General features: G+C 38.6%; 1 protein-coding gene across 11 annotated transcripts in view; it reads right to left on the bottom strand.

Annotated features, from left to right (window-relative positions):
* Positions 1 to 20759, bottom strand: part of Elavl4 (ELAV like RNA binding protein 4) — a 138437-nt gene that overhangs the window by 73636 nt on the left and 44042 nt on the right. For 4 of the 11 annotated variants that reach the window (XM_028785504.1, XM_028785523.1, XM_028785470.1 and 1 more), the window contains exon 1: positions 9561 to 9875. The exons of 1 other annotated variant lie outside the window; for it this stretch is intronic. Coding sequence is in view for 7 of the 10 variants with exons in the window: in XM_028785470.1 (XP_028641303.1) it covers positions 9561 to 9569 (9 nt within the window). In the remaining 3 variants the exon portion in view is untranslated. Of the gene's footprint in view, positions 1 to 8791; positions 9154 to 9560; positions 9876 to 12469; positions 12592 to 14906; positions 14995 to 20759 lie in introns of those variants that run through there. 6 more of the 11 variants (XM_028785494.1, XM_028785463.1, XM_028785474.1 and 3 more) reach the window with 4 other exon arrangements.

Here is a 20759-nt window from a genome sequence, read left to right as displayed (position 1 = left end):
TTGTCTCCTAAATATTCTAACAGGCTCTTTTGAGAATTTAAAAACAGTTCAGCACCAGTTTAAATTAATTACATCCTCTGAATTTCTCTCTCTTTTTTTGATGACTAAATCCCAAGTTAATTCTAATTCCAAAGGATGTGTCCTTCAAAATTGGGAGGACACAGAAATCACAGTAGAGCCACACAATTCTATGGAAGGACTGAGGGTCTGTCTGTATGAGAAACTTTTCATGTGTCAACTCCCTTGAGCATTGTGAAGAGATGCTGGCTGGGAGGATATCAGGGAATGTGATATGATATGATACTGGGCTGACAGACCTTTGTTTCCTGGAGGAGGACTTTTGCCATGAGACAAAGGCCTGACAGAGTAAAGGAAACTCATCCTTTAAGTACCTTTACTGTTCCAGGTCCTATATATGGACGGTTCTTTCCAATACTGTTAATCATTTGATCCTAACAGAAGCTCTGTGAATCAGGTATTATCTTCCCATTTTAAAGATGAGAAAATTAAACTAAGAAAGTTGAAATATCTTTTCCACGATCACCAAGTTTGAAAAGTCAGGACTGTAATTCATATATACCTGACTCTGAAAAACTTGTTGATTTTTTGTAAAAAGTTTTATTTACTTTTCTGTGTATGGTGTTTTGCTCACATGTATGCCTCCACACCATGGATGCACAGTGCCCTCAGAGGCTAGGAGAGTGGGAGTCTCTGGAACCGGAATTAGAATGGCTATGAGCTGCTATATGGTTGCTGGGACCTGAACCTCGGCCTCTATAAGAGTGGCAGGTGTTTTTTAACACCGAGCCTTCATTTTAGCTCCCTGAAAACTTGTATTTTCAGCTTCTTAGGAAATAAAACAATGACTGGGGTAATGGGTTTGTGGATAAAGCATTTGGGGAAGCAAGCATGAGGACCAGAGATGGATCCCGAGAACCCATTTAAAAAGCTATGCAGGGATGGCAGCCATCTGTAATTCCAGCACTCTGGAGGTAGAGGCAGAGGTTTCCTAGGTCAAACGAGGTAGCTAAACTAGCCAAAATTGGCAAGCTCCAAGTTCAACAAGAGATCCTACCTTAATAAATATATAGTGGAAATTGATCATGGAAGATACATGATATCAATTTCCAGCCTCCATACACATGTGAACACATATGTGCCCTACAAACATGCAAACACACACACACACACACACACACACACACACACGTAAAGCAAGGAGGGTAATAAGAAGTTATGAGAAGAAGGAAGGAAGGACCAATGAGTGAATGAATAGAATTTCTAGAGGTTTGTCAGTACAGGAAAGATTCTCCTCCTTCAGACGCACGTAGGGTTCCACACCCCTGAGCTGGCTTTACCAACATAAGCATGCTTACTGTGGAATCTGTAGGAATGAAACTATTTTTCCTCTATGGGGACAGGCCAATATATATGTTTTTAGCTTCAACTGCACACTGGCCCTCTGGGTTCTAATCACAATAACCAGGTTGATTTCAAGAGTGGAACCTCTTCCATTATAGAGGCAATTAAAATATAATCAAGCTAGAAAGTTATCCTCCCCCAAAGCCACCTAAAACAGAGCAACTCCAAAATAAAAGCAATTTACATATTTTAGTCCAAATTAAAAAGTAAAAGCTAAGGATTGCCTTTTAATATCCTGAATAATAAATGTACATTTATGTAAAGCTTCCTTTGGGGAACAGTTACTATGAGGACAACTCTCCCAATATTATTCATAAGTATCACTTTTGTTTTGGTGTTCAGTAAGAATCTGGACTTGGGGGAATTGGACTGTCTGTACCCAGTACATCAACAGAGATAATTAATGTTTAAGACATGTATGATATCCAAATTTTAGATGTGTGGTTTGCTACACTGCAAAAAGGAACATAAGAGAGCATGAGTCAAATCTGGTCCAAATCACAAATTTGCAGGGATGTAGTCAGTTTTTATTACATTTTAAGTGAGACTTTTCCTAATGCAAGATTCACCAGCAAAGACATCAAGGTTTCCACTTTTAAATAACCCTTAGAGCCTAAGTTTATCATTAGACCTGAATTTACTACTGTGGCTTATTCAAAGGGGACATTCTAACTAAGTAACTAACCAGTTCAACTCGTTTCTTGTTTTTCACATACAAATACAAAAGCAAAACTTATAAAGGGTTTCAGTTCATAGGTTAGGGAAACACAGACTACTTGATAAGTCATTACTGGCACATACTATGGCATAGTAGAGGTCATAGCTATTTTTAATACACACACACACACATACACACACACACACACACACACACGGAGGGCTAGTGACAGAGAGACAGAGAGACACACAGAGATAGGCAGATAGATAGACAGATAGATAGTCCACACTATCTAGATATGTATTAAAAGATAACACTAAGATTTCTACTCCATTAGCAAAGTTCTTGTTTGTGCATAAGTATGCCAGGAGGATCACAGTATTCCCAGGTACAGTCACAGAGCAAAGGTATAAAAGAGACATCTGTGCCAGGTATAGTGATATACAACTAAGTTTCAGATACTCTTTCAGTCACTAAGGTGGCTGGGAAGATTACTTGAGCCCAGTATTTTAAGACCAGCTTGGACAGCACTCACTGAGGACTTGTCTCAAGAAAGAATTAAAAATGAATTTCTGTTAGAAGAAAGGTATTCATATTTCTGTAAAATTAACAGGTTCCAGGCAAGTTTCACAGGTATCTGGCTGAAAGATAATTTCCTTCTAACTGTACAAACTGCTTCTTCCTGAGGGTGAACAGCAGGATACATGGAACCTTACAGAAAAAAATGTCTAGATCTTTAATTTCTGTCCTTTGGAGTCATTTAGAGACTGGTACGACACAGTGACATTGGGTGATAGTCACCTTAAAACCTCTCACCTGAATTTTATCCCTAGTCATAGAAACAGCCTCTAATTGTGTTTTTTGATCATTGAAAAAAGTTGAAAGAAGTGGCAACCTGGAATTCCAAAAAATGCACATAAGCAGTCCTCAACGACCACATCTCCATGGAGCAAGGAATGGCCATCATTTCGGCTGTATCCCGATGGCAAAGCATATTCAAGGGCTGCTTGTTACAAGAGGGGGAACAAAGAAAGAGGGTTTATAGAAGCACAGGAGCAAGATAGGATCCCACGTCCCCAGAGTGCAGGCAGAGGAGACCTCCAAGATGTTTCCTGAATTGTGGTCTAGGCTGGAATTCATTTTCTGCCTCCTTCCATCCTGAAAAAAATTACATTTCCTATAGACAATAAATGTTTATTTTGTTTTTATAGTTGAAAATTTAAACTCAATAAATGTTATTTTTCAAACCAAGAATCCACCAAAAGTCATTTTCAGGGGATACCTAAGCCACGTAATATTTTTCACTAACAAAACCCTGTATGTTAGTTTTGTATTTAACTACTTCTAGGGTTAAAAACAAGTATCTTCTAACAATAACAACATCAACAACAAAGATGTAAACACAATGTACTAACAATATTTCTTCAATATTTTTACCAATTTCTTAACAAATATATTTAAAGATTTTGTTGATCAATCTCAGCATTTCTTGAGTCTTGAAACAATCTTTACTGCTGTGTGTGTGTGTGTGTGTGTGTGTGTGTGTGTGTGCGTGTGTGTGTGTGTATCTCAGATGTTAGCTAAAAGGATCTTGGTAAGACTAGTCCAAAGCAAAAATGATGGAGGGAGAATCTCAGGGTTGGGGGAGGGGGAGAAGAGAACTCCGAGGGGTGGGAGAGCAAGACACTAGCCTGATAAGAGTACCAAAAAAGTAGTTTATTTTTTTAATGAATTTATGAACAACATATATATCACCACCAAGCTAAGTGGACGTCCATACCTAGCTAGCTGCCTGATTGCTTTCCTATTTTCTTCCTTTTGTAACAATTTTGTTTCAAAATGATTGGCTAACACTGATGCTCCAAAGCTATTGTGGACATGCTGCCTGGATTCTTAATGAGGTAAACAACAAACAAAATGGCTCATCTCTGTACCCCCAGCTAGCACCACAAACTGGCTATTATTAAAGGTGTGAACAAGCAAACAAGGAAGTAATGAACCTGCAAAGTCAAGGTTCTGTGAAATCACGGGACAGCATGCATTTAACAGTTCAGATTTATTACTCATTATCTTCTACACCAGAAAGCTATAGATCACATGTTGATGTCCTGTGTGTCACCGTCCAATGCCCCCACCCAACTATGTTCCCTGCCTCTCATACTTGTCCTTCAGTCTTTTTCCCTTTTCATTGTTAGCTAGCTAAACTAAGACAATCACTGCTTGTAAAACCTCTACCTACCCACTTGCCTTTAGGCCACCCTCCCCACCTCTTTAACCTTACACCCCCACCTTAGAAGTCATTGATCTACAGACATCCTCTAGCCATAAAGAATACTGAGGCTTTAAAACCCAAGGGTGATCCTAAAATGTGGTACACTCACAAAACTTGAAAAGAACCAAAGCATAAGATGCCAACAGGGCGATTCTACCGTCTCCTCATTATTGTCACTACTATTACCAGTGGCAATATTACATTAATATGTCCCCAAAGAACAAAAGCCCCCATTTTAATTCAAACTCTATCCCTCGATCCCTTGATCGAGTGGACACTTTTTAGCTCACAAACATAGTTCAGGATTTGCACACTTACAGCTCCTCAAGTGGTTGGTACAGAAAGTGCCTGGCTTCTAATGGAAGTCTGTAGAGCCTCAACATCTTTTTGAATAAATATATGAAAATTCATATTTTTTCTAATAAGAGAACTCTTAGAATTAATAAAGAAAATAAAGTACTTAAGAAAATCAGCCTACTCCAGTTTTCTTTCCAATTAGAGGTCCATATACATGTACAGGTAAGTGTTTACACATTTGGTTAACACCAAATAAGGAAAAGCTAAGATAAGACGAAATGATTCATAAAAATACAGATACCACCCCCCCATATCCATCAAATGCATGACGGAACAGATAGTGAGGAATGAAAGGCTGACATTGCTCCTTTCCATAGTGGGAATCAACTAATTCTGCCCACCATCCATCAACTGCAAGACAGTAAGATAGAATCTTGAGAGTGTTCACATCCCTCCTTACCCCCAAACTCCCAATGACATTGGGAAAATACTGCATTGCAGAATTTGCCAGCACATACTCGTATGTCTAGCAATCGATGACCAGCTCACCAAAATAAAAAAGGTACGTATTAAATGTCCGGGCATGTACATTAAGCGTGCGGTAGCCACAGATCACTGGAACTGATGAAGAAATTTGTCAAGACTGAAGTAGTTCTGTCCATATGTAATGACCTCTATCAAGACAGCCCGCCCTTCCTTACTTGTGGCACTCACAGATAAATTGTTTCTTCTTCTTCCTTTTTGATTTTAATGAAAATAAGGTATTAAAGAACCAAAGGCTAAACGAAGCAGAATGTCTCTTTATAGAGGGACAGTATTTTGTCTAAGAAGAGAATTCAACCACAGAAAGGAGCTAAGTGCAGAGAGAAGAGACCAAAGCAAAGGATTTGCCCTGAGGAAAACCTTTTCATTGTCCATAGTAACTCTGATTTGAGAAAAGACCTCACTTCATCCACAAATCCTTTTAGAGACAATGAACACACACACACACACACACACACACACACACCACACAAGTACCATTCATGCAATGATTTTAGATTTCAAATGTCAGACCCATTTTTACGAATAGAAATCCTAAATTTAAAATATCCGAAGTCGACCATGTCTCAAACACTTTTAGCAATATTGAATCTGGAACTAAAATACATACACTCTATCATTTTATTTCTCTTTCTTTAAAAATATTCGGCTATAAATACCTCAAAATAATCTGGTCTTGCTTTCATAACAAAATCCCCATATTACAAGAAACAAGAAAGGTCCTTAGGAAAATTAAAAAAGTTTCAAGGCTTTGTGCAAACCATCAGACATCAGCAAGCCCATCTTAGTCCTGCCAAGAGGATGACTTGAATAAATGCTAGTTAGGAATGAATAGAACTAAGACTCAAATAGATGCATAAGTTTTTAAGTGAGATATTAAAATCAGTATAAATAAATGATTCTCAGAGTAATTTTTTCCCTACTCTCCTTTGCTCTGTTCATTTAATTCCTCCAAAAAATAAATATCATCTGATTAATCAATGCATTACCATGAAACACAGAGGCAATTGGAAACTGTGATATAATCAATGTTTTTGCAGCGATACTTCCATCCAGATTTTTTACTTTAATAACTGCACATGTGGCCTTGGGTTTCCATCAGGGTGTCCCTCCACATGCAGGTAGTAGGTGTTAATATTTTATAAAACAAAGAAGCAAGAAAGATCAGCAGCAGAGCTATGTGTGTTTTTTTTTTTCATAGCCAAGCCAGGGTGACACTTTTTATAGAAACCACTTTCCCTAACTAAAACCTGCCAGAAAATTCTCAGAAAATTAAACTTTATTAGAGATAATAAAAACTATTCTATTTTTATAGATTTTTGTATATAGTGCATATATGTTATGCACTAAAAATAGAAAAACAAGGTTCAAACATAGGACAAAAATACAAGTTTATTTTTTTACCTTAAGAGTAAAACCAAAACAATACCTCCCCCAACCAGAACAAAACAAAAAGAAACATTTTCACAGGAAAAAAAAAATGGTGGCTTCAATGGTGGAGGTTTGTAATGGAGAAAAAACTAAGAGGATTTTCAATAAAGGCAATTATGTTTTCCACCTTTGCAATACATTTGAGTTTCTTAATTTTTCATCTTGGGTCTTCAAATTAGCTACCTGATTATGTATCTCTATTGTCACCAGGAAGATACCACAACCGAGGACTATTTTAGGTTTTATTTATGCTGCTCTGATTCACTCAGGCACACTCTCTATTAGTCCTTTTTGGTTGGACCCACTGTCACTGGGAAAAAGACACTACTCAGACAAGCACTCAGAGGGACAAGTGAGAGATGCCTGTCACTCAGCGTGCGTGGGTCCCATCAAACATTAAGAGACACTTACAAAAGATCACCTTTTCCCTCAGTCTATGCCAAGACCAGACCCAAGACCAAATGCACTTGCAAGTGGGGGGCATGGATGGATTCTGTGGCCAGAGGACTGGGCAATGGAGGAAAGGGTTGCTCAGTTATTACTCTCTAAAGACATTTATTTACACTCCAGATCTGAAATGAGAGATTCGATGAACTCTTTGAAACTACAGTATCAGCATCCAATGTAGTAAAAACGCCAGTATCACCTAACACAAAAATCACTGGCTAGCATAAACCCAATCTACTTATATTTTTCCTATGAATAATTGCTGGAAATTTCGGAGAAATCATTTGCAGAACCTATCAGCGGTGGAAATTCACTACTATGCTTCTGTCAACTTCATTCACTATAATTTACATTTTTTCAAATGGTCTCACAAGATTTCTTGTAATTTTCTGCACGTACAATTTCACAGCAGGGAAGAGAGACAGAGAGAGAGAGAGAGAGGGAGAGAGAGAGAGAGAGAGAGAGAGAGAGAGAGAGAGAGAGAGAGAGAGAATAAGAGGAAGACAGAGAGAAAGACAGAGAGACCCTATTCTCCCTTCCCCCTCCTCTCTCTTTTTTTAAACAAACAAACAGAAAGAAAAAGAGGAGAGACTGAACAGATGCTTAAAAATAGATATGAAAAATCACTGTAAACCAGAGTTAGAAATGTAATTAACACCTATTTATGAAGAATGATTAAAGTTGGGCTAGTCACAAAGAACAGCAAAGATAATCGAGGTCCTGTCCCCCCTCCTCCCTTTTTACACTGTTTGCAGTGTGTTCTCATGATAGCCACCTGCTCCCTGCTCGGCTTCTTCTCTGTTCGTTTCCCCGGCAACCTTTCATTGGGTTTTCCTCCCAGCTATCGCTTTCAGTTGGGCTGCTCGGTCTAATCTTATTTGTTTTACACCCATCAAAACAAGCAGCCAGACAAAGACAATCCTCTAAGAATGGGAAAAGGACCACAGCTTTGTTATAACATCTATGCAGAGTGAAAAGTCCTCCTTGGGCTTCTCTGTTTTTTTTTTTTTCTTTTTAAAAATGAATTTATAGCTTTCTCCACTACCCAGCCCCAAATCCCCTGAAATATATTGCTGGTGAAAATTCAAAGTCAAAGTGGACATTCACGGCATCTATTCGTGCCATTTTGTGCCGTATCTTTAGGGTCAACACCAGGAGACAGGAACAGCACTCAAGGAGTTTCCCTGTTTCTTTTTCCAGAAAAAGACGATGCTAAAAATAGATTTACTACTTCGGCAGAAAGGTTTTCCACTTCCCCATCTCAAAGTCCTGTTTCACAATTGCATCTGCTGGTACTGAATCTCACCTCCTCCACCCCTCATTCCCAGCCTTCCCTATCACTCCTAGCATGAAGACTGAAAAAGAAATGTGCCTTTAACTTTAACAGTCGTGTAATTCGGCTGAAGGCTCACAGAGGCGGTGGACACGCCAGCCAACAGTGACGGTGACATTGTGATTGTCTAAAAAAGACACCAACCTTGCTTCCCTAAAATGTGTTTGATGGAAGAGACAGTATATGCCTTGTGTGCATGCAATGCCATTATACTTAGAGGCAGATTCTGAAATTCAGAAAAAGAAATACTAATACACACACATACACACACACACACCAGAACAGTGATTTACGATGCAGTCCACCATCCTTACACACACACACACACACACACACACACACACACTCTCGGCTGGAACCTCCAAGCTGCCTTCTTCTTTTCACTTACCATCTTCAAGCCATCCCACTCCATCTGTGATCAGAAGATGGACCCTCACACAGTGTGTCAAAAGCAGAAAGGAGCGTTATGTAAAAGCTGACATTCCCTTCTTACAGAGCTGCTGCCCAGAGAAGGAAGCAACAACTCAACACGCCAGGCACCGCTACACATACAAGCCGCCTCCTCTTTTTATGAGGTCATGACAGGAAACTCTTTGAAATACAAGATGCAGCGTTTACTGAAGCCCAAATAAATCACTCTCTTTGCCGTTTTGACTGCGCAGTCCCCAGAAACACAACTGCCCATCTCAACGTTCAGCATCCAGGAGCTGCCTCTCGAGGTTTACATTTCCAGCACAGAAATGGAGAGATTCCTAACCCTGATGTATCCACCCAATGCCCCACAAATCCCAGGCATGTAGACAAATCTCTTCTCTCTTACAAAAAGAAACCCCCTTCCACCCCCTCATATGGTCTCAAGTAATAGAATCTCTTTCAGCAAACCAGCAATTATTTCAGCCCATCCCCACCCTCCGCTTTTATGTGGAAGGGAAAACTGACAACGACCTGTTAAAAATGACAATCTCTCTCCCCACTGCTTTTCAAAAAAAAAAAAAAAAGGACCTACCCGCACGCTACACAAAAGGTATAGTAAATGAAGGAACCAAAGAGCAGCAGAGAACTAAACTCTCGTGCAAGCATTAAGACTGGCCAAGGTGTAGACACTTGTCTTCCCTCCAGCAACACGAACAACAGATTATATATCTAGTCATACCTACCATAACCATTCTTATTGGCAAATATTGGGTCTCGCAGCGCTTCGACTCTTCTCTTAAAATTTGCAAAGGTTTCAGGATATACTTAAAAAATGACTACTATTGTTATATATATATAATATATAATATATATATATATTATATATTAAGATCCACAGAACACAGTGTGGATGATTGTAAAGTAAATCTATTATTGGGAGGGGGTGGGGTGGGAAAGAAAGGGAAAAAAAGAGAGGAAGAAAAGGCGCAGTGAGCTGAAACCCCTGATTCTAGGATGTAGATAAGAACAACTGAACAGAGCCTTGCTGAAATTGGCTCGAAGCTTCCCCTTTTTACATCCATTTATGGGACCATCTGTCAGCTGAAGCCAGACTCTGATTGGCTGGGGAAACGAAGGGAGGCGTTGCAACATCAGGTGCTATTTAAATTAGCTACTGCCAGATTGACGATGTTAATGATCTGGTGACCTCTACAACAACAGAGACCAGATTTCTGAACTGCTTCTTGTGTCTGGTAATTAAAGCCCGGCTGAAGCAACAACAGCCATGCTTTCATTTTTTACCTTTTACCTTCTTCCAGCTCAAAAAGTCCTGTCACAATTGCAGGTCATTGGAGGACTGCAAACCTTCACAGTGGGAGTGTCCTTCCCTCCCTGGTCCTGGGGGATACAGGAGCCCATCCCTCTGATAGAGGGATTTTTCTGTGGAGAGTATTTTCAACCACCTTATCTTTCTTGACAGTTGCTTTCTAGCGAAATGCATATTTAATGATCTGCCTCTAGGCTTAAAGATACAACAAAAGCACTTTAATGTGCTAATAATTCTACATTTTAACTTTATTATTTCCCAGTATCGCTGGTTTTCTGTAAGTAGTGCTTCCTTTTTGCAGCTAACATGACCAACATTTTCAAAAGCATTCAAGTTTGGGATTAAGCTTGTTGAGTGAATTGGGTTCACTTAACTTTGCCTTAAAAACTATTTCGTAAGAGGAAAAAAAACCAGAAAAGAAAAGAAAAGAAAAGAAAAGAAAAGAAAAAAAAAAGAAAAGCTGGGGGTGGGGTGGGAGAGGAGGGCAGCTGTCAGCTTCTACCTTTCTGTCTTCTGTATGAGTTTTCCAAAACAGAGAATGATGAATGATTTATTTAAATGAATTTATTTTTCAACTTAGGGGCATGCTCTGAATTTTTAAAAAATTGACTAAAACATACTCCCTTTTGCTTTCCCTACTGTTGTGAGTGTAAAATATGATTCTGAAATAAAACAGCCTCATTTTTATTACCTGTGCAGGCCACTCATCTTGCTCAACTGAACAGGAGATTTTGCCTCTCCCTTTGCTTCTTTCCCCAGCCCCTGCCTTCTTAAAAGATGTACAAAGAGACATTTAGCAAGTATGTGGTGAATGTATATAGACTGTATGCTCATAGGACACATTTCACAGTCCCTGTATCACTACGCTTGCAAAACTACATGCAGGAATTTTGGGGGCCTGGGTTTTAAGTGGCTTACCTGAGACCCTTTGCCTCATACCTATGAAGACGGGTAACACCCCATGTATTTAATTCACAATATAATAAACTTCTTTTCCAATAAATGCACAGAGGTAACAAGTATTCAACGCAGTGTTTAATTTTTGCCTGAAGTTGACAGTGGGCTAGACTAGGAATAGTGGAACCACAGGTCAAAATAAGTTATATTTCTGGGCTTCAGAGTCTAAGTGTAAATGAGTTGGTGAAAAATTGTTACAAAAGAAAAATACAACCCTTCATTTTTAAAGGTCAAAACAATTCTTTTCAAAACATTGCTTCATGAACACAGGCAATAAACATACATATACACACTCTATGAAAAATACAGATGTACCATGGAACAATGTGTTGGGCACATGATGTAAAATCCTTGTGCTTAAATATAAATAAATCCAGCTTTTGGATATGAAGGTGGGTGAAGAAGGAGTAGAAATACGAAGCTCCGCAGGGCCTTTCAGGTAGACCAACAGTGAAGGAAGTGAACTTTAAAATGATTTCCTTAGCACCTGCGTGATGCATCCTGTGAGTCACACTGGAACCGTAGCACTTGCTGCACTGCACTCTAAGGATGAACCCCCAGGTTCAGTGCTCCAAACAGCTTGACGTTCACATATAGAATAGGTCTACGTGTCCTAAATTGACAGCCAAAACCCTCCTGCGTGTATCTCACCAATATCAAAATATTGAAGGAGTATATTGACACAATTCTGACAATTACGCAAATATAAACAGCTCTCTTGGAACAAAATACCTGATGTTTCTATGCAGGTCATGAAAGGTGAAATTTTTAGCACCTCTTTTTTTTTTTTCTAATCCATATTAATCACAGTATACTCATGGAGCCCTAAATTAACATTAGATATATCCAAAAACATTCCAGCCATGTTTCCAAAATAATAACCATACATTGTACCATAAATTGCTATGCTAAAAACCCCAAAATCCATGCGCTTTGTATATTGATCACTTCGACAAAAACCTCCACTCTAAAGTCTTTCAAAGGAATCCTCAAACAAACGCACAAATGTCCTCAGAGGCCTTTTCTCTAAAGACAAAGGCAGAATCCTATTGTTGGGAAAAGTCAACCTTATTATCGCATTTCCAATAGTACCATTCATCTTTCAGCATGAGGGGCTGACCGCTACATCAGTGGTGTGACATTTGCAAAGCAACAGATTCTCAATATATTATCTTAAGAATCAGGCAGGCGAGTCTCTCAGCCATGCATGATCTTTTTTTTTCTGCTACAATCCACCACCACAGAAAGAAACTTGTCTCACTCAGGCAGCTAAGGCAACATTAAAAAAAAAAAAAGAAAGAAAGAAAGAAAGAAAAAAACCGGTATCCCAGCGCTGTGGGGCTGGCTGCGCCGCTGTGTCCCTCTTACCATAAATGAGCAGTTTCTTGACTCATTAATAACAATTTCCCTTAAAAGAAGTAATCCCATATCAGGCAGCCCCTCGCCACCATGCACACATCCCAAAGGCTGCAGATATCTCAGCTCAGTCGCCGGCAGCCAGCTTTCCCACACAGAGTCCAGATGGACTGTACCAGAAGCCAATTCAGCGTTAATAACTACCTACTCCGCACAGTGGAGAAGCCTAACGTGGCACAATGGGCTAGGAAACAGGAAAAAAAAAAAACCATAGACAACCAAATTCTCCAAAAGCACGGAAAGCAAAGAACAGAAAGAGAAGCATGAATTATTTTTCTAGACTTCTACGAAGGGGGGGCGGGGAAGGAAAAAAAAGGAAAGGAAAAAGAAGAAGAAAAGAAGAACCTTTCATAAACATAGGGGAAAAATGAGGGGAGGGGGTAAAAACAGATGCTGCCCAGAAAAAAGTGACAAAATATTACCTCATTATTTAATAAAGCAGCATTAAGCGTCCTGCTGATTTCAAACATCTTGCCACAGATTTTGTTTTAAGAGAAACAGATAGAATCCTTTGCAAAGCACTCCGTCTGCAAAGGGTTCTTCAATTTTCTTGCGCACCACGGAACAGTCAATATATTATTTCCCCAGAGTTCGCACATTAAAACCTCTAGTCAGTGAGCTGAATTTTCCCCTTATCTCTCACACAGTAGCCTCCTGTTACATGCACTGCTCTCTTTGCAAGAGCAGCCTGCCCCAAACATGGCTGGTGTTTAAACTACTCTTTAAAGTAACAGTTCACTATATAACCACCAGGTGGGTAGAGTGCTCAGATCAAAATAGAGACTTAAAAGGTAGATGTGTGTGCGTGTGTGTGTGTGTGTGTGTGTGTGTGTGTTTGTGTGCGTGCACACGTGTGCCAGTGCATGCGTGCGTGCTTTTTCCTTGGAATTCCTTTTAGGTATAGGATGTGAAACACCAGCATCCTAACAGGCAAATTTGCCTCTACTGTATTATGTCTAAGTAAATATTTTTTTCCTCTTGACTTTAAAGCAAGGAGACAAAACAGAACAAAACACTACCAAACAATTCTAATAAGAACTGTGAAAAATGAAACACAAACAAGACTTGTTTCATTCTTCAAATGATGAATGAGGAAAATACAAATAACCCTGAGAAAGGCAGAACTTAAAAGTCCATGAAAATATTTTCTTTTTACAATTAGAGAAATATTCACATGTGATGAAAACTGGATTCAGATGTGTGTATGCTATGTGGAAAAAATGCACAGAAATCAGAGACAAGAGCTGAAGGTATAACTCTTCTTCTGAGTTTATTTGATATCGTCTCAACTGACATTGAAAAAAAACAAAAGGCAAAACCAAAACTAAGCATGTCTTTTAAAAGTGCAATCATATATAAACTACAGGCTCAAATCAGACACGTGTCCCTATCCAGAGCTCTTCTTTCCTCTTAAGACCTGCCCTGAAGAGGAACACTTTTGCTGGACGTTGTTTTAGAAGGTGTACCTAACTTGACATCTTCTTTGTACCACTCTATTCCAATTAATCTGATCTTCTGCCAAGAATAAAGAGAATGCCCCAAGTTGAAATCTCACAGAGATGTAGACGAGAGTAATATAAGGATATAGAGCTGCATTGTTATGTATCCACATCTTAAGAAGAATCTTACTAATAACAAAACAAACACACGTTTACTTTCCAATGTGTCTACATCAAAAGCCAATGCGCGCGCGCACACACACACACACACACACACACACATACCTGGCATTTTTGTTTTTCTTGGCTGGACAATATTGAAGCTCTGAACTTCCACATCTCTGGAGACACAAATGCCAGTTCTTGTATTTTTCCAGTCCATCCAAGCAGCATTTAGCTAACAAGATAGCAACTGCCTCCTTTATCTTTAAGCCAAGTTTGCATCATTTAATAGCATTTAACCTCCTTGCATATATTAAGTTTCAAGTGACAATTTTTAACTGGGGGGTGAGAAGGAGGAGCTGCTCTCATCAAACTCTAGTTGTATGAAATAAGCTAATTTGTACACTCACCATATGTCTTAAACACTAATTAAAAAATGTCACTTTCTTCAAACATTAAAATGTAATCAGCCTAGTAAATAAAATATTCTCGAGTTTTCTTGCCTTGGTGATAATTTAAAGAGTGTTTATCTCAAGGTAACCTTTCTAACTTGATTACCAAGGAAGACTTTAGATTTCAAAAAGGAAAAAGGAAATGCTAAGGGTCAGGGCTTTGGGGCAGGGAAAAGAGAAAACCACTACTGTACGAAGCTGCACAAAGGAAAATAAGATGAAGCGGGGGTTTTAAAGACCCATAGTCTTGTTACCCTAAGGCAAATCCAGCCAATCAATACCACCCATTGACGGTCTACCATCTGCCATGCTACCGAAAGATGTGGCTAAACAGACCTGTTCCATATGACTGTGGCTGGCTCATTTTCAGTCGATTAGGGCAGTTCCAGAGCATTCACGTGCAACACACAAAACTCCAAGTCAGTCTGTGCCTCTATCCACACCAGTTCCCCGAGCACAGCTGCAGACCTTGCCTCCTGTTCTGGCTGTCCAGATTATCTCTTCCTGTTCCTCAATTGAATTAGCAAAATGGTGAGGGAAGGTGGAACACACACTCCCGAGCACACACACACACACACACACACACGCACATGCACACGCACGCACACACACGCACGCACAGGAACACACAATTGCTGGTTCTCCTTCACTGTCATGCAGAAACCTGGAATTTCATGTGCTCTGTCCTAATAGAATTATGGCGTACCATTTAAATAGCATCATCAGTGACTGCGATCTGACATTTTCCTGTGGTTCAGTTTCTTTTTATCCTTTTCCATTTTCAAAACAAAATATATAAATTGTTGGCATTTCTGTCTTTACAGACAATATAATTAATCTTCTCAGACAATGAGATACTATATTTAAAAGCTTTGATACAAATCTAAAGCTTAATTTTCCTTTGTTGAATCATGGTGTTGGTTTTCTTCTTCTTTTCCCCTGTAGAAACATTAAATCAGTTTTATTGGAAAGTGGACACATATTGCTGAGGCAAGAAAGATGCACCAGACTGACACAGACTCTGCAAGAGGATTAGAAATTCACTGTGGAATGTTTTTTCAAAGATATATGATCTGACGGTTTGATGCCTTTCTCCTTCCTAAGTGGCATATCTACTATAATCTGCAGGAGGATGCTACTGACTGGAAGGCATGACTAACAGATGTCTGGTCTACTTGAACTGCTGAGAGTTCACCTGTGCAGGTAAACTGACCAGAGCAGAGTTATACACCATCGTCCACTCCGAAACTCATGCTTGAGTGATTTCTGAATGTAGGCTGCTTTCCAGAGGCAGATACTTTTGCCTTCTCAAATTTGCCTTGGACTATACTTTTCAAAAAATAGTATAACTCTCTAGAAAAGAAACGCAAAGGATAAGAAGGCTGCTTTATTTAGGAAGTTTTCTAAAAAGAGCAGAATTTAGGTATAGCAACATTCTGACTTTTTTGTGATATATTCGTCTTCCCAGCACATGACACTCTGCAGGGTCAGTGTGAAAAACACACAAGGATTTCAGAAGATCCCTCCATTAAGGGATTTGAGACCTTTTAATATTAGTTCAAAAGAGCTGTACTGAACAGAAAATAAAAATAAAGCAAGAAAATCCTTGTCTAAATTTAAGTAAAAAAATAAAGTACAGCAAGCGATGAAATCGGGGGTGGCTGTTAGGCTCTTGAAGGATATAATGTCTAATTTGCTTAATTCTGTTCTGAAAGTAATTCAATGTGTTATAAAAAAGGTCTAGGTACATTTATAATTTTGCAGCTGATAATGAAATAGATGTATTTTAAAAGGCAAGAAGGTTTCCAGTTTAGAAAAAAGAGGAGAGTGAGGAAGGGAATGAAAGGAGAGAAGGGAGGAAGGATGAATAATAGGGTTTATAAATGAGAATAAAATTACAGTATTGTACCAGAAGTTTTCCATACACTAAACAATGTCCTATGCACCTGACACGTACATCATCCCAGAACATCCCAGCACACAGAAATGTGTCTTCCGTATTTAAAAGTAAGCGCTCTCCTCCATTATGGAACAATACACTTACATTGAATGATTGAAAAAGATGGACTCAATCAAGAAGAGAAAGGGAGGGTAGAAGGCATGTTTAATTTTTCTCAACTGAAAAAGACCAACAGATTTGTTTGCTATGTTTTTAGCCAGGTATGGCCTCCAGTTGTCTCATTATAATCTATTATGATAAGGCTGTAAATTGGGAATGGGGGAGATACAAATGATTAAAGCTGGAAGGCAAAAATTCCTAAAGGCCAAATGGCAGAATTCCCATGTATACCTTTATTTTCCTCTTCTATGTTTAGAAGAGCTCAATGATCATTGGTTGAATTAGCTTCTATGTTCTCATTTGTGGACAGCACAAACATATACGTATATATACACACAATATATTATATTAAATATAACTATATTATATATCAATATATTATATATTAATTTATGTATAAATCAAAATACACACACACACACATATATATATGATCAATAGTCACATACATACTATCCCAAGGTCTAATTCATTCAACCCATCTAGGGTTCTCTGAACAGTTTCTTGGAAATAAAAAGATACCCTAAGCTTCATTACTCTTAGCTTCCTCATCTGTAAAACAAGCACAATATTTTTCTTAAAGTTTGTTGCCAGTGTTAAAAACAAACATAGGTTTGGTGGAAATAATATCCTATCTTTTATTACTAGTATAAAGAATGTAAGGAATGAATAAATCAGTAGTTGCTTCAAGAGAAAATCTTGTTGAAGAATGTATGATATGATGACTCTTCAAACAATTGGATAATAATAACATGGTAATAGCTACCAAAGGTTAGAATGGACTCTCCCAGTTTTCATGCTCGCTGCAGATAAACATTTACTTAGCCCTGTGGGTAAAGTTTAGTGCTAAACTCTTAATGTGAGACCCAAAAAATAACTACAAATTGCAGTCCTCGCCTTCAAGGAACTTACAATTCAACTGGAGAACAACTTTGATTTGCATGCTTTGAGTCCTAGGGAGAATGTCAAAAGACAGTATAATCTGGAGACGCTACATTTGGGGCAAGGTTTTAAAGAATGATAGAAGTTTGCCAGTGAAGCTACAATATTTTGTTTCAGAACAAAACTAGTGGATGAGAGTTGGAAAATAATATTAACAGCCAGACTATTCTAGCCATATTACTTCCAAGGAACCCATTGTAACTGCTCCTATTTTACAATTATAAACAGAGCAGGATTATATGATGATGAATGCAAGGACCTTTATTTAGAGGCACTGTTGTTAAAGGAACAGTAATTTAAAATCACAGTGTCTATTTTGTGTCAAGCACTGCAAAAAATGCTTTGCTTATAAATATCAATCTCACAACCCTGAGACTTCAAATGAAGAAATAAATTACTAGGACATTTAAGTGTTTTTCTGAGGATCATGTGACCATTAAGAAGCAATTTTAGGTTTCATATATAATATGTGCTCCCATCTTGCCCACATGTTTTTACTATAGCATCGATATAGTACTTTCCATTTAAGAGTATAGGTCTAAATAAATTTAAATATTATTCTCTATACTATTTTACTCTTAAAAATTCACATTAAGCCGGGCGGTGGTGGCGCACGCCTTTAATCCCAGCACTCGGGAGGCAGAGGCAGGCGGATTTCGGAGTTCGAGGCCAGCCTGGTCTACAGAGTGAGTTCCAGGACAGCCCGGGCTATACAGAGAAACCCTGTCTCGAAAAACCAAAAAAAAAAAAAAAAAAATTCACATTAAGAGTAATGTCTTTGACATCTCCCGACTTGTATGGTAGAAACAACTGGCACAACCAAAAGTAACCATGCTTAAGGCTTGGACTGCAATTTCAATATCCTGCCACCAGGTGATGATAGACCCTGACCTGTAAAAAATTGAGAACATCACAGTTGCCCACTGTTATGTTGTGTGTATGCTTTCTGGTCACTGGAAGTAGATCAGAAAGTGCCTGATCTTTGGATGTTTACTAAAACCCGAAGGCATTTACCATTCAAGATATTTTATACATGTATTTATAAAAAAAATTCAACTGTGAACGTAATCCCAAGCCTTGGTAATATTTCAACAATTCTATTGTAGACTGTATTCAATGAATTACAGCACATTGTTATTTTTATGATGTACTGTGAGATTGCATGGTAGAAATTGTATGTTATTTCCTTAGAACCCCAGCACATAGAAAATCAGTACTTAGGATATGGTGGGCACTCAATAAAAGAACATAAATTATTGATTCCAAATATTTTAGACAAACTTATGAACAAAATGCTTTTGGCACAATTATTTGGTACTTTATGCACTAATGAATAGTTCTTTGCATTGACTTACTCTTAACATTGGGTTATTAAAGAAAATAAAAAAAACTTTGCTGAGGTTGGGCACCAGTAGATGTATTAGATCAGCAACCATAGCTGCTTTCCCTTCAATGGGCAAGCACTTCCCTTGTGTCTTAGCCAAGGATCTTTTAGTTTCACAGAACCATGCCCTGCTAAGTGGCCTAGTTTACATGTACAACTTTCATACACACAAAGAGGTTGCTTCCTTTCTCCATGAGAGGGAAGGAAAGATGAGAAACAAGAGAGTCATGCTAGACAACTGTCATGAAGAGGCAACTCTCCACTTGTCCCTTCTTACTTTTTCTTCCTCTTTGGCTCTGAAGCTGGGGGAATGATTTTTACTATTTCTAAGCAGAGGAGTAAAGTTGCACATTAGTGCTGAGTAGCTCATTTGCCTTAGCAACCCCTTAGCAACGGCAGCTTCAAGTTCAAAATACCTCCTTGAAAAAGATCACATCTTTAATGAAGATGAGTATTTTTTATGTGAGGCTTTTGGGGTTGTTTTAACATTACAACCCCCTTAAGAATTGTTTGCTATAGAATCCTACTACATGTAAACATTTTATGAGACGTTATAGGTAACCAAAATGATGCTGGCTTCCTACAAACGTTCAGTCCCTGGAAAAGTCCTGGTCCTACTTCGAAATTATTCTTAAATACATGATACAAAAAAAAATCAAATCACCACTTACCTTGGGTTCCTACAGAAATTATAGTTATATATAATTCTTTTAAAATGTGATATTTTTAATGCTATGATACTCTTGTAACACGTCTATATCAGAATCACTATCTGGCTATCCATCATGACACCTTTCCTGAGAAGAGTAAACAGCTAAACTCACAGAGTTTAAAGTCAACATTAGGCATTTACTATGCTACATGGAACCAAAGATTCTGTGCACAATACAGATAAGACACAAAAACACACTGATTTAGCTTCAAATTAGGACTTTGGGATTCCATGATTTGATACATAGCTTGTCTGCTTCATTATAAATAAGATGGAGTATAAGGTGACCAATGCCCACCACAGTTTGTACATTGTCAGTGAAGTGAGAATGCTTTCAAAAAGTATTCCTAGCCTCCAAAAATCCAGTGAATCTAAATGTTTTCCATATGTTATGTCTTGCATTAAGGCTTCCAGCTTGTTCAAGGCTTTTGAAACTCTTAAGGTACTTAAGTTTGTAATTAAAGTACAAACTCCAGTTTGAAATTTGTTTGTGATTGTCTGCTAGTGCACTGGTACCTTGAGGCAGAAAGAAACAAAATACCCAAAGCACAGCAGTCTCAGTGGCCTCTTCACTTTTTAAAGGTACATTACTAACTTGGACCATGCAACCTAGATGTGCCAATTCCAAGACACTGGGCACCAAAAGATGGACTATTCCCCTACATCTCTCATGCAGTGTCAGTAGTCATCCCAGCTGAGCCACCTACTCAACACAAACATTATGCATTCCCGTGTGTAGAAGAAAGAGTCTAGAATAAGGGACTTTATGCACAGAAGCTGCTCCATCTATTTTCATGAAAGGAAGATCCATTTTAATTTACACTAGAGAGTACACAGGGAGGGACCAGGAAACCTCAAGAATGGTCAGTCCTTGCCATTTTGGTAAAGTTAACTCGTGTGTGTGTGTGTGTGTGTGTGTGTGTGTGTGTGTGTGCATATGCTTAGTCATGAGGCATGCTCATGCACATGGGGTACAGAGGACAAGCTTAGGTATTGGGCCTTGACTACTTCCACATTGTTTAAGATAGCCTGCCTGTCTTCCCTTCCTTCCTTCCTTCCTTCCTTCCTTCCTTCCTTCCTTCCTTCCTTCCT

This window comes from Grammomys surdaster, unplaced genomic scaffold (genome assembly GCF_004785775.1).
Source record: "Grammomys surdaster isolate TR1022 unplaced genomic scaffold, NIH_TR_1.0 100, whole genome shotgun sequence".
NCBI lineage: Eukaryota > Metazoa > Chordata > Mammalia > Rodentia > Muridae > Grammomys > Grammomys surdaster.
The sequence above is the reverse complement of the archived record's forward strand: the minus strand, read 5'-3'. Positions and strand labels throughout refer to the sequence as shown.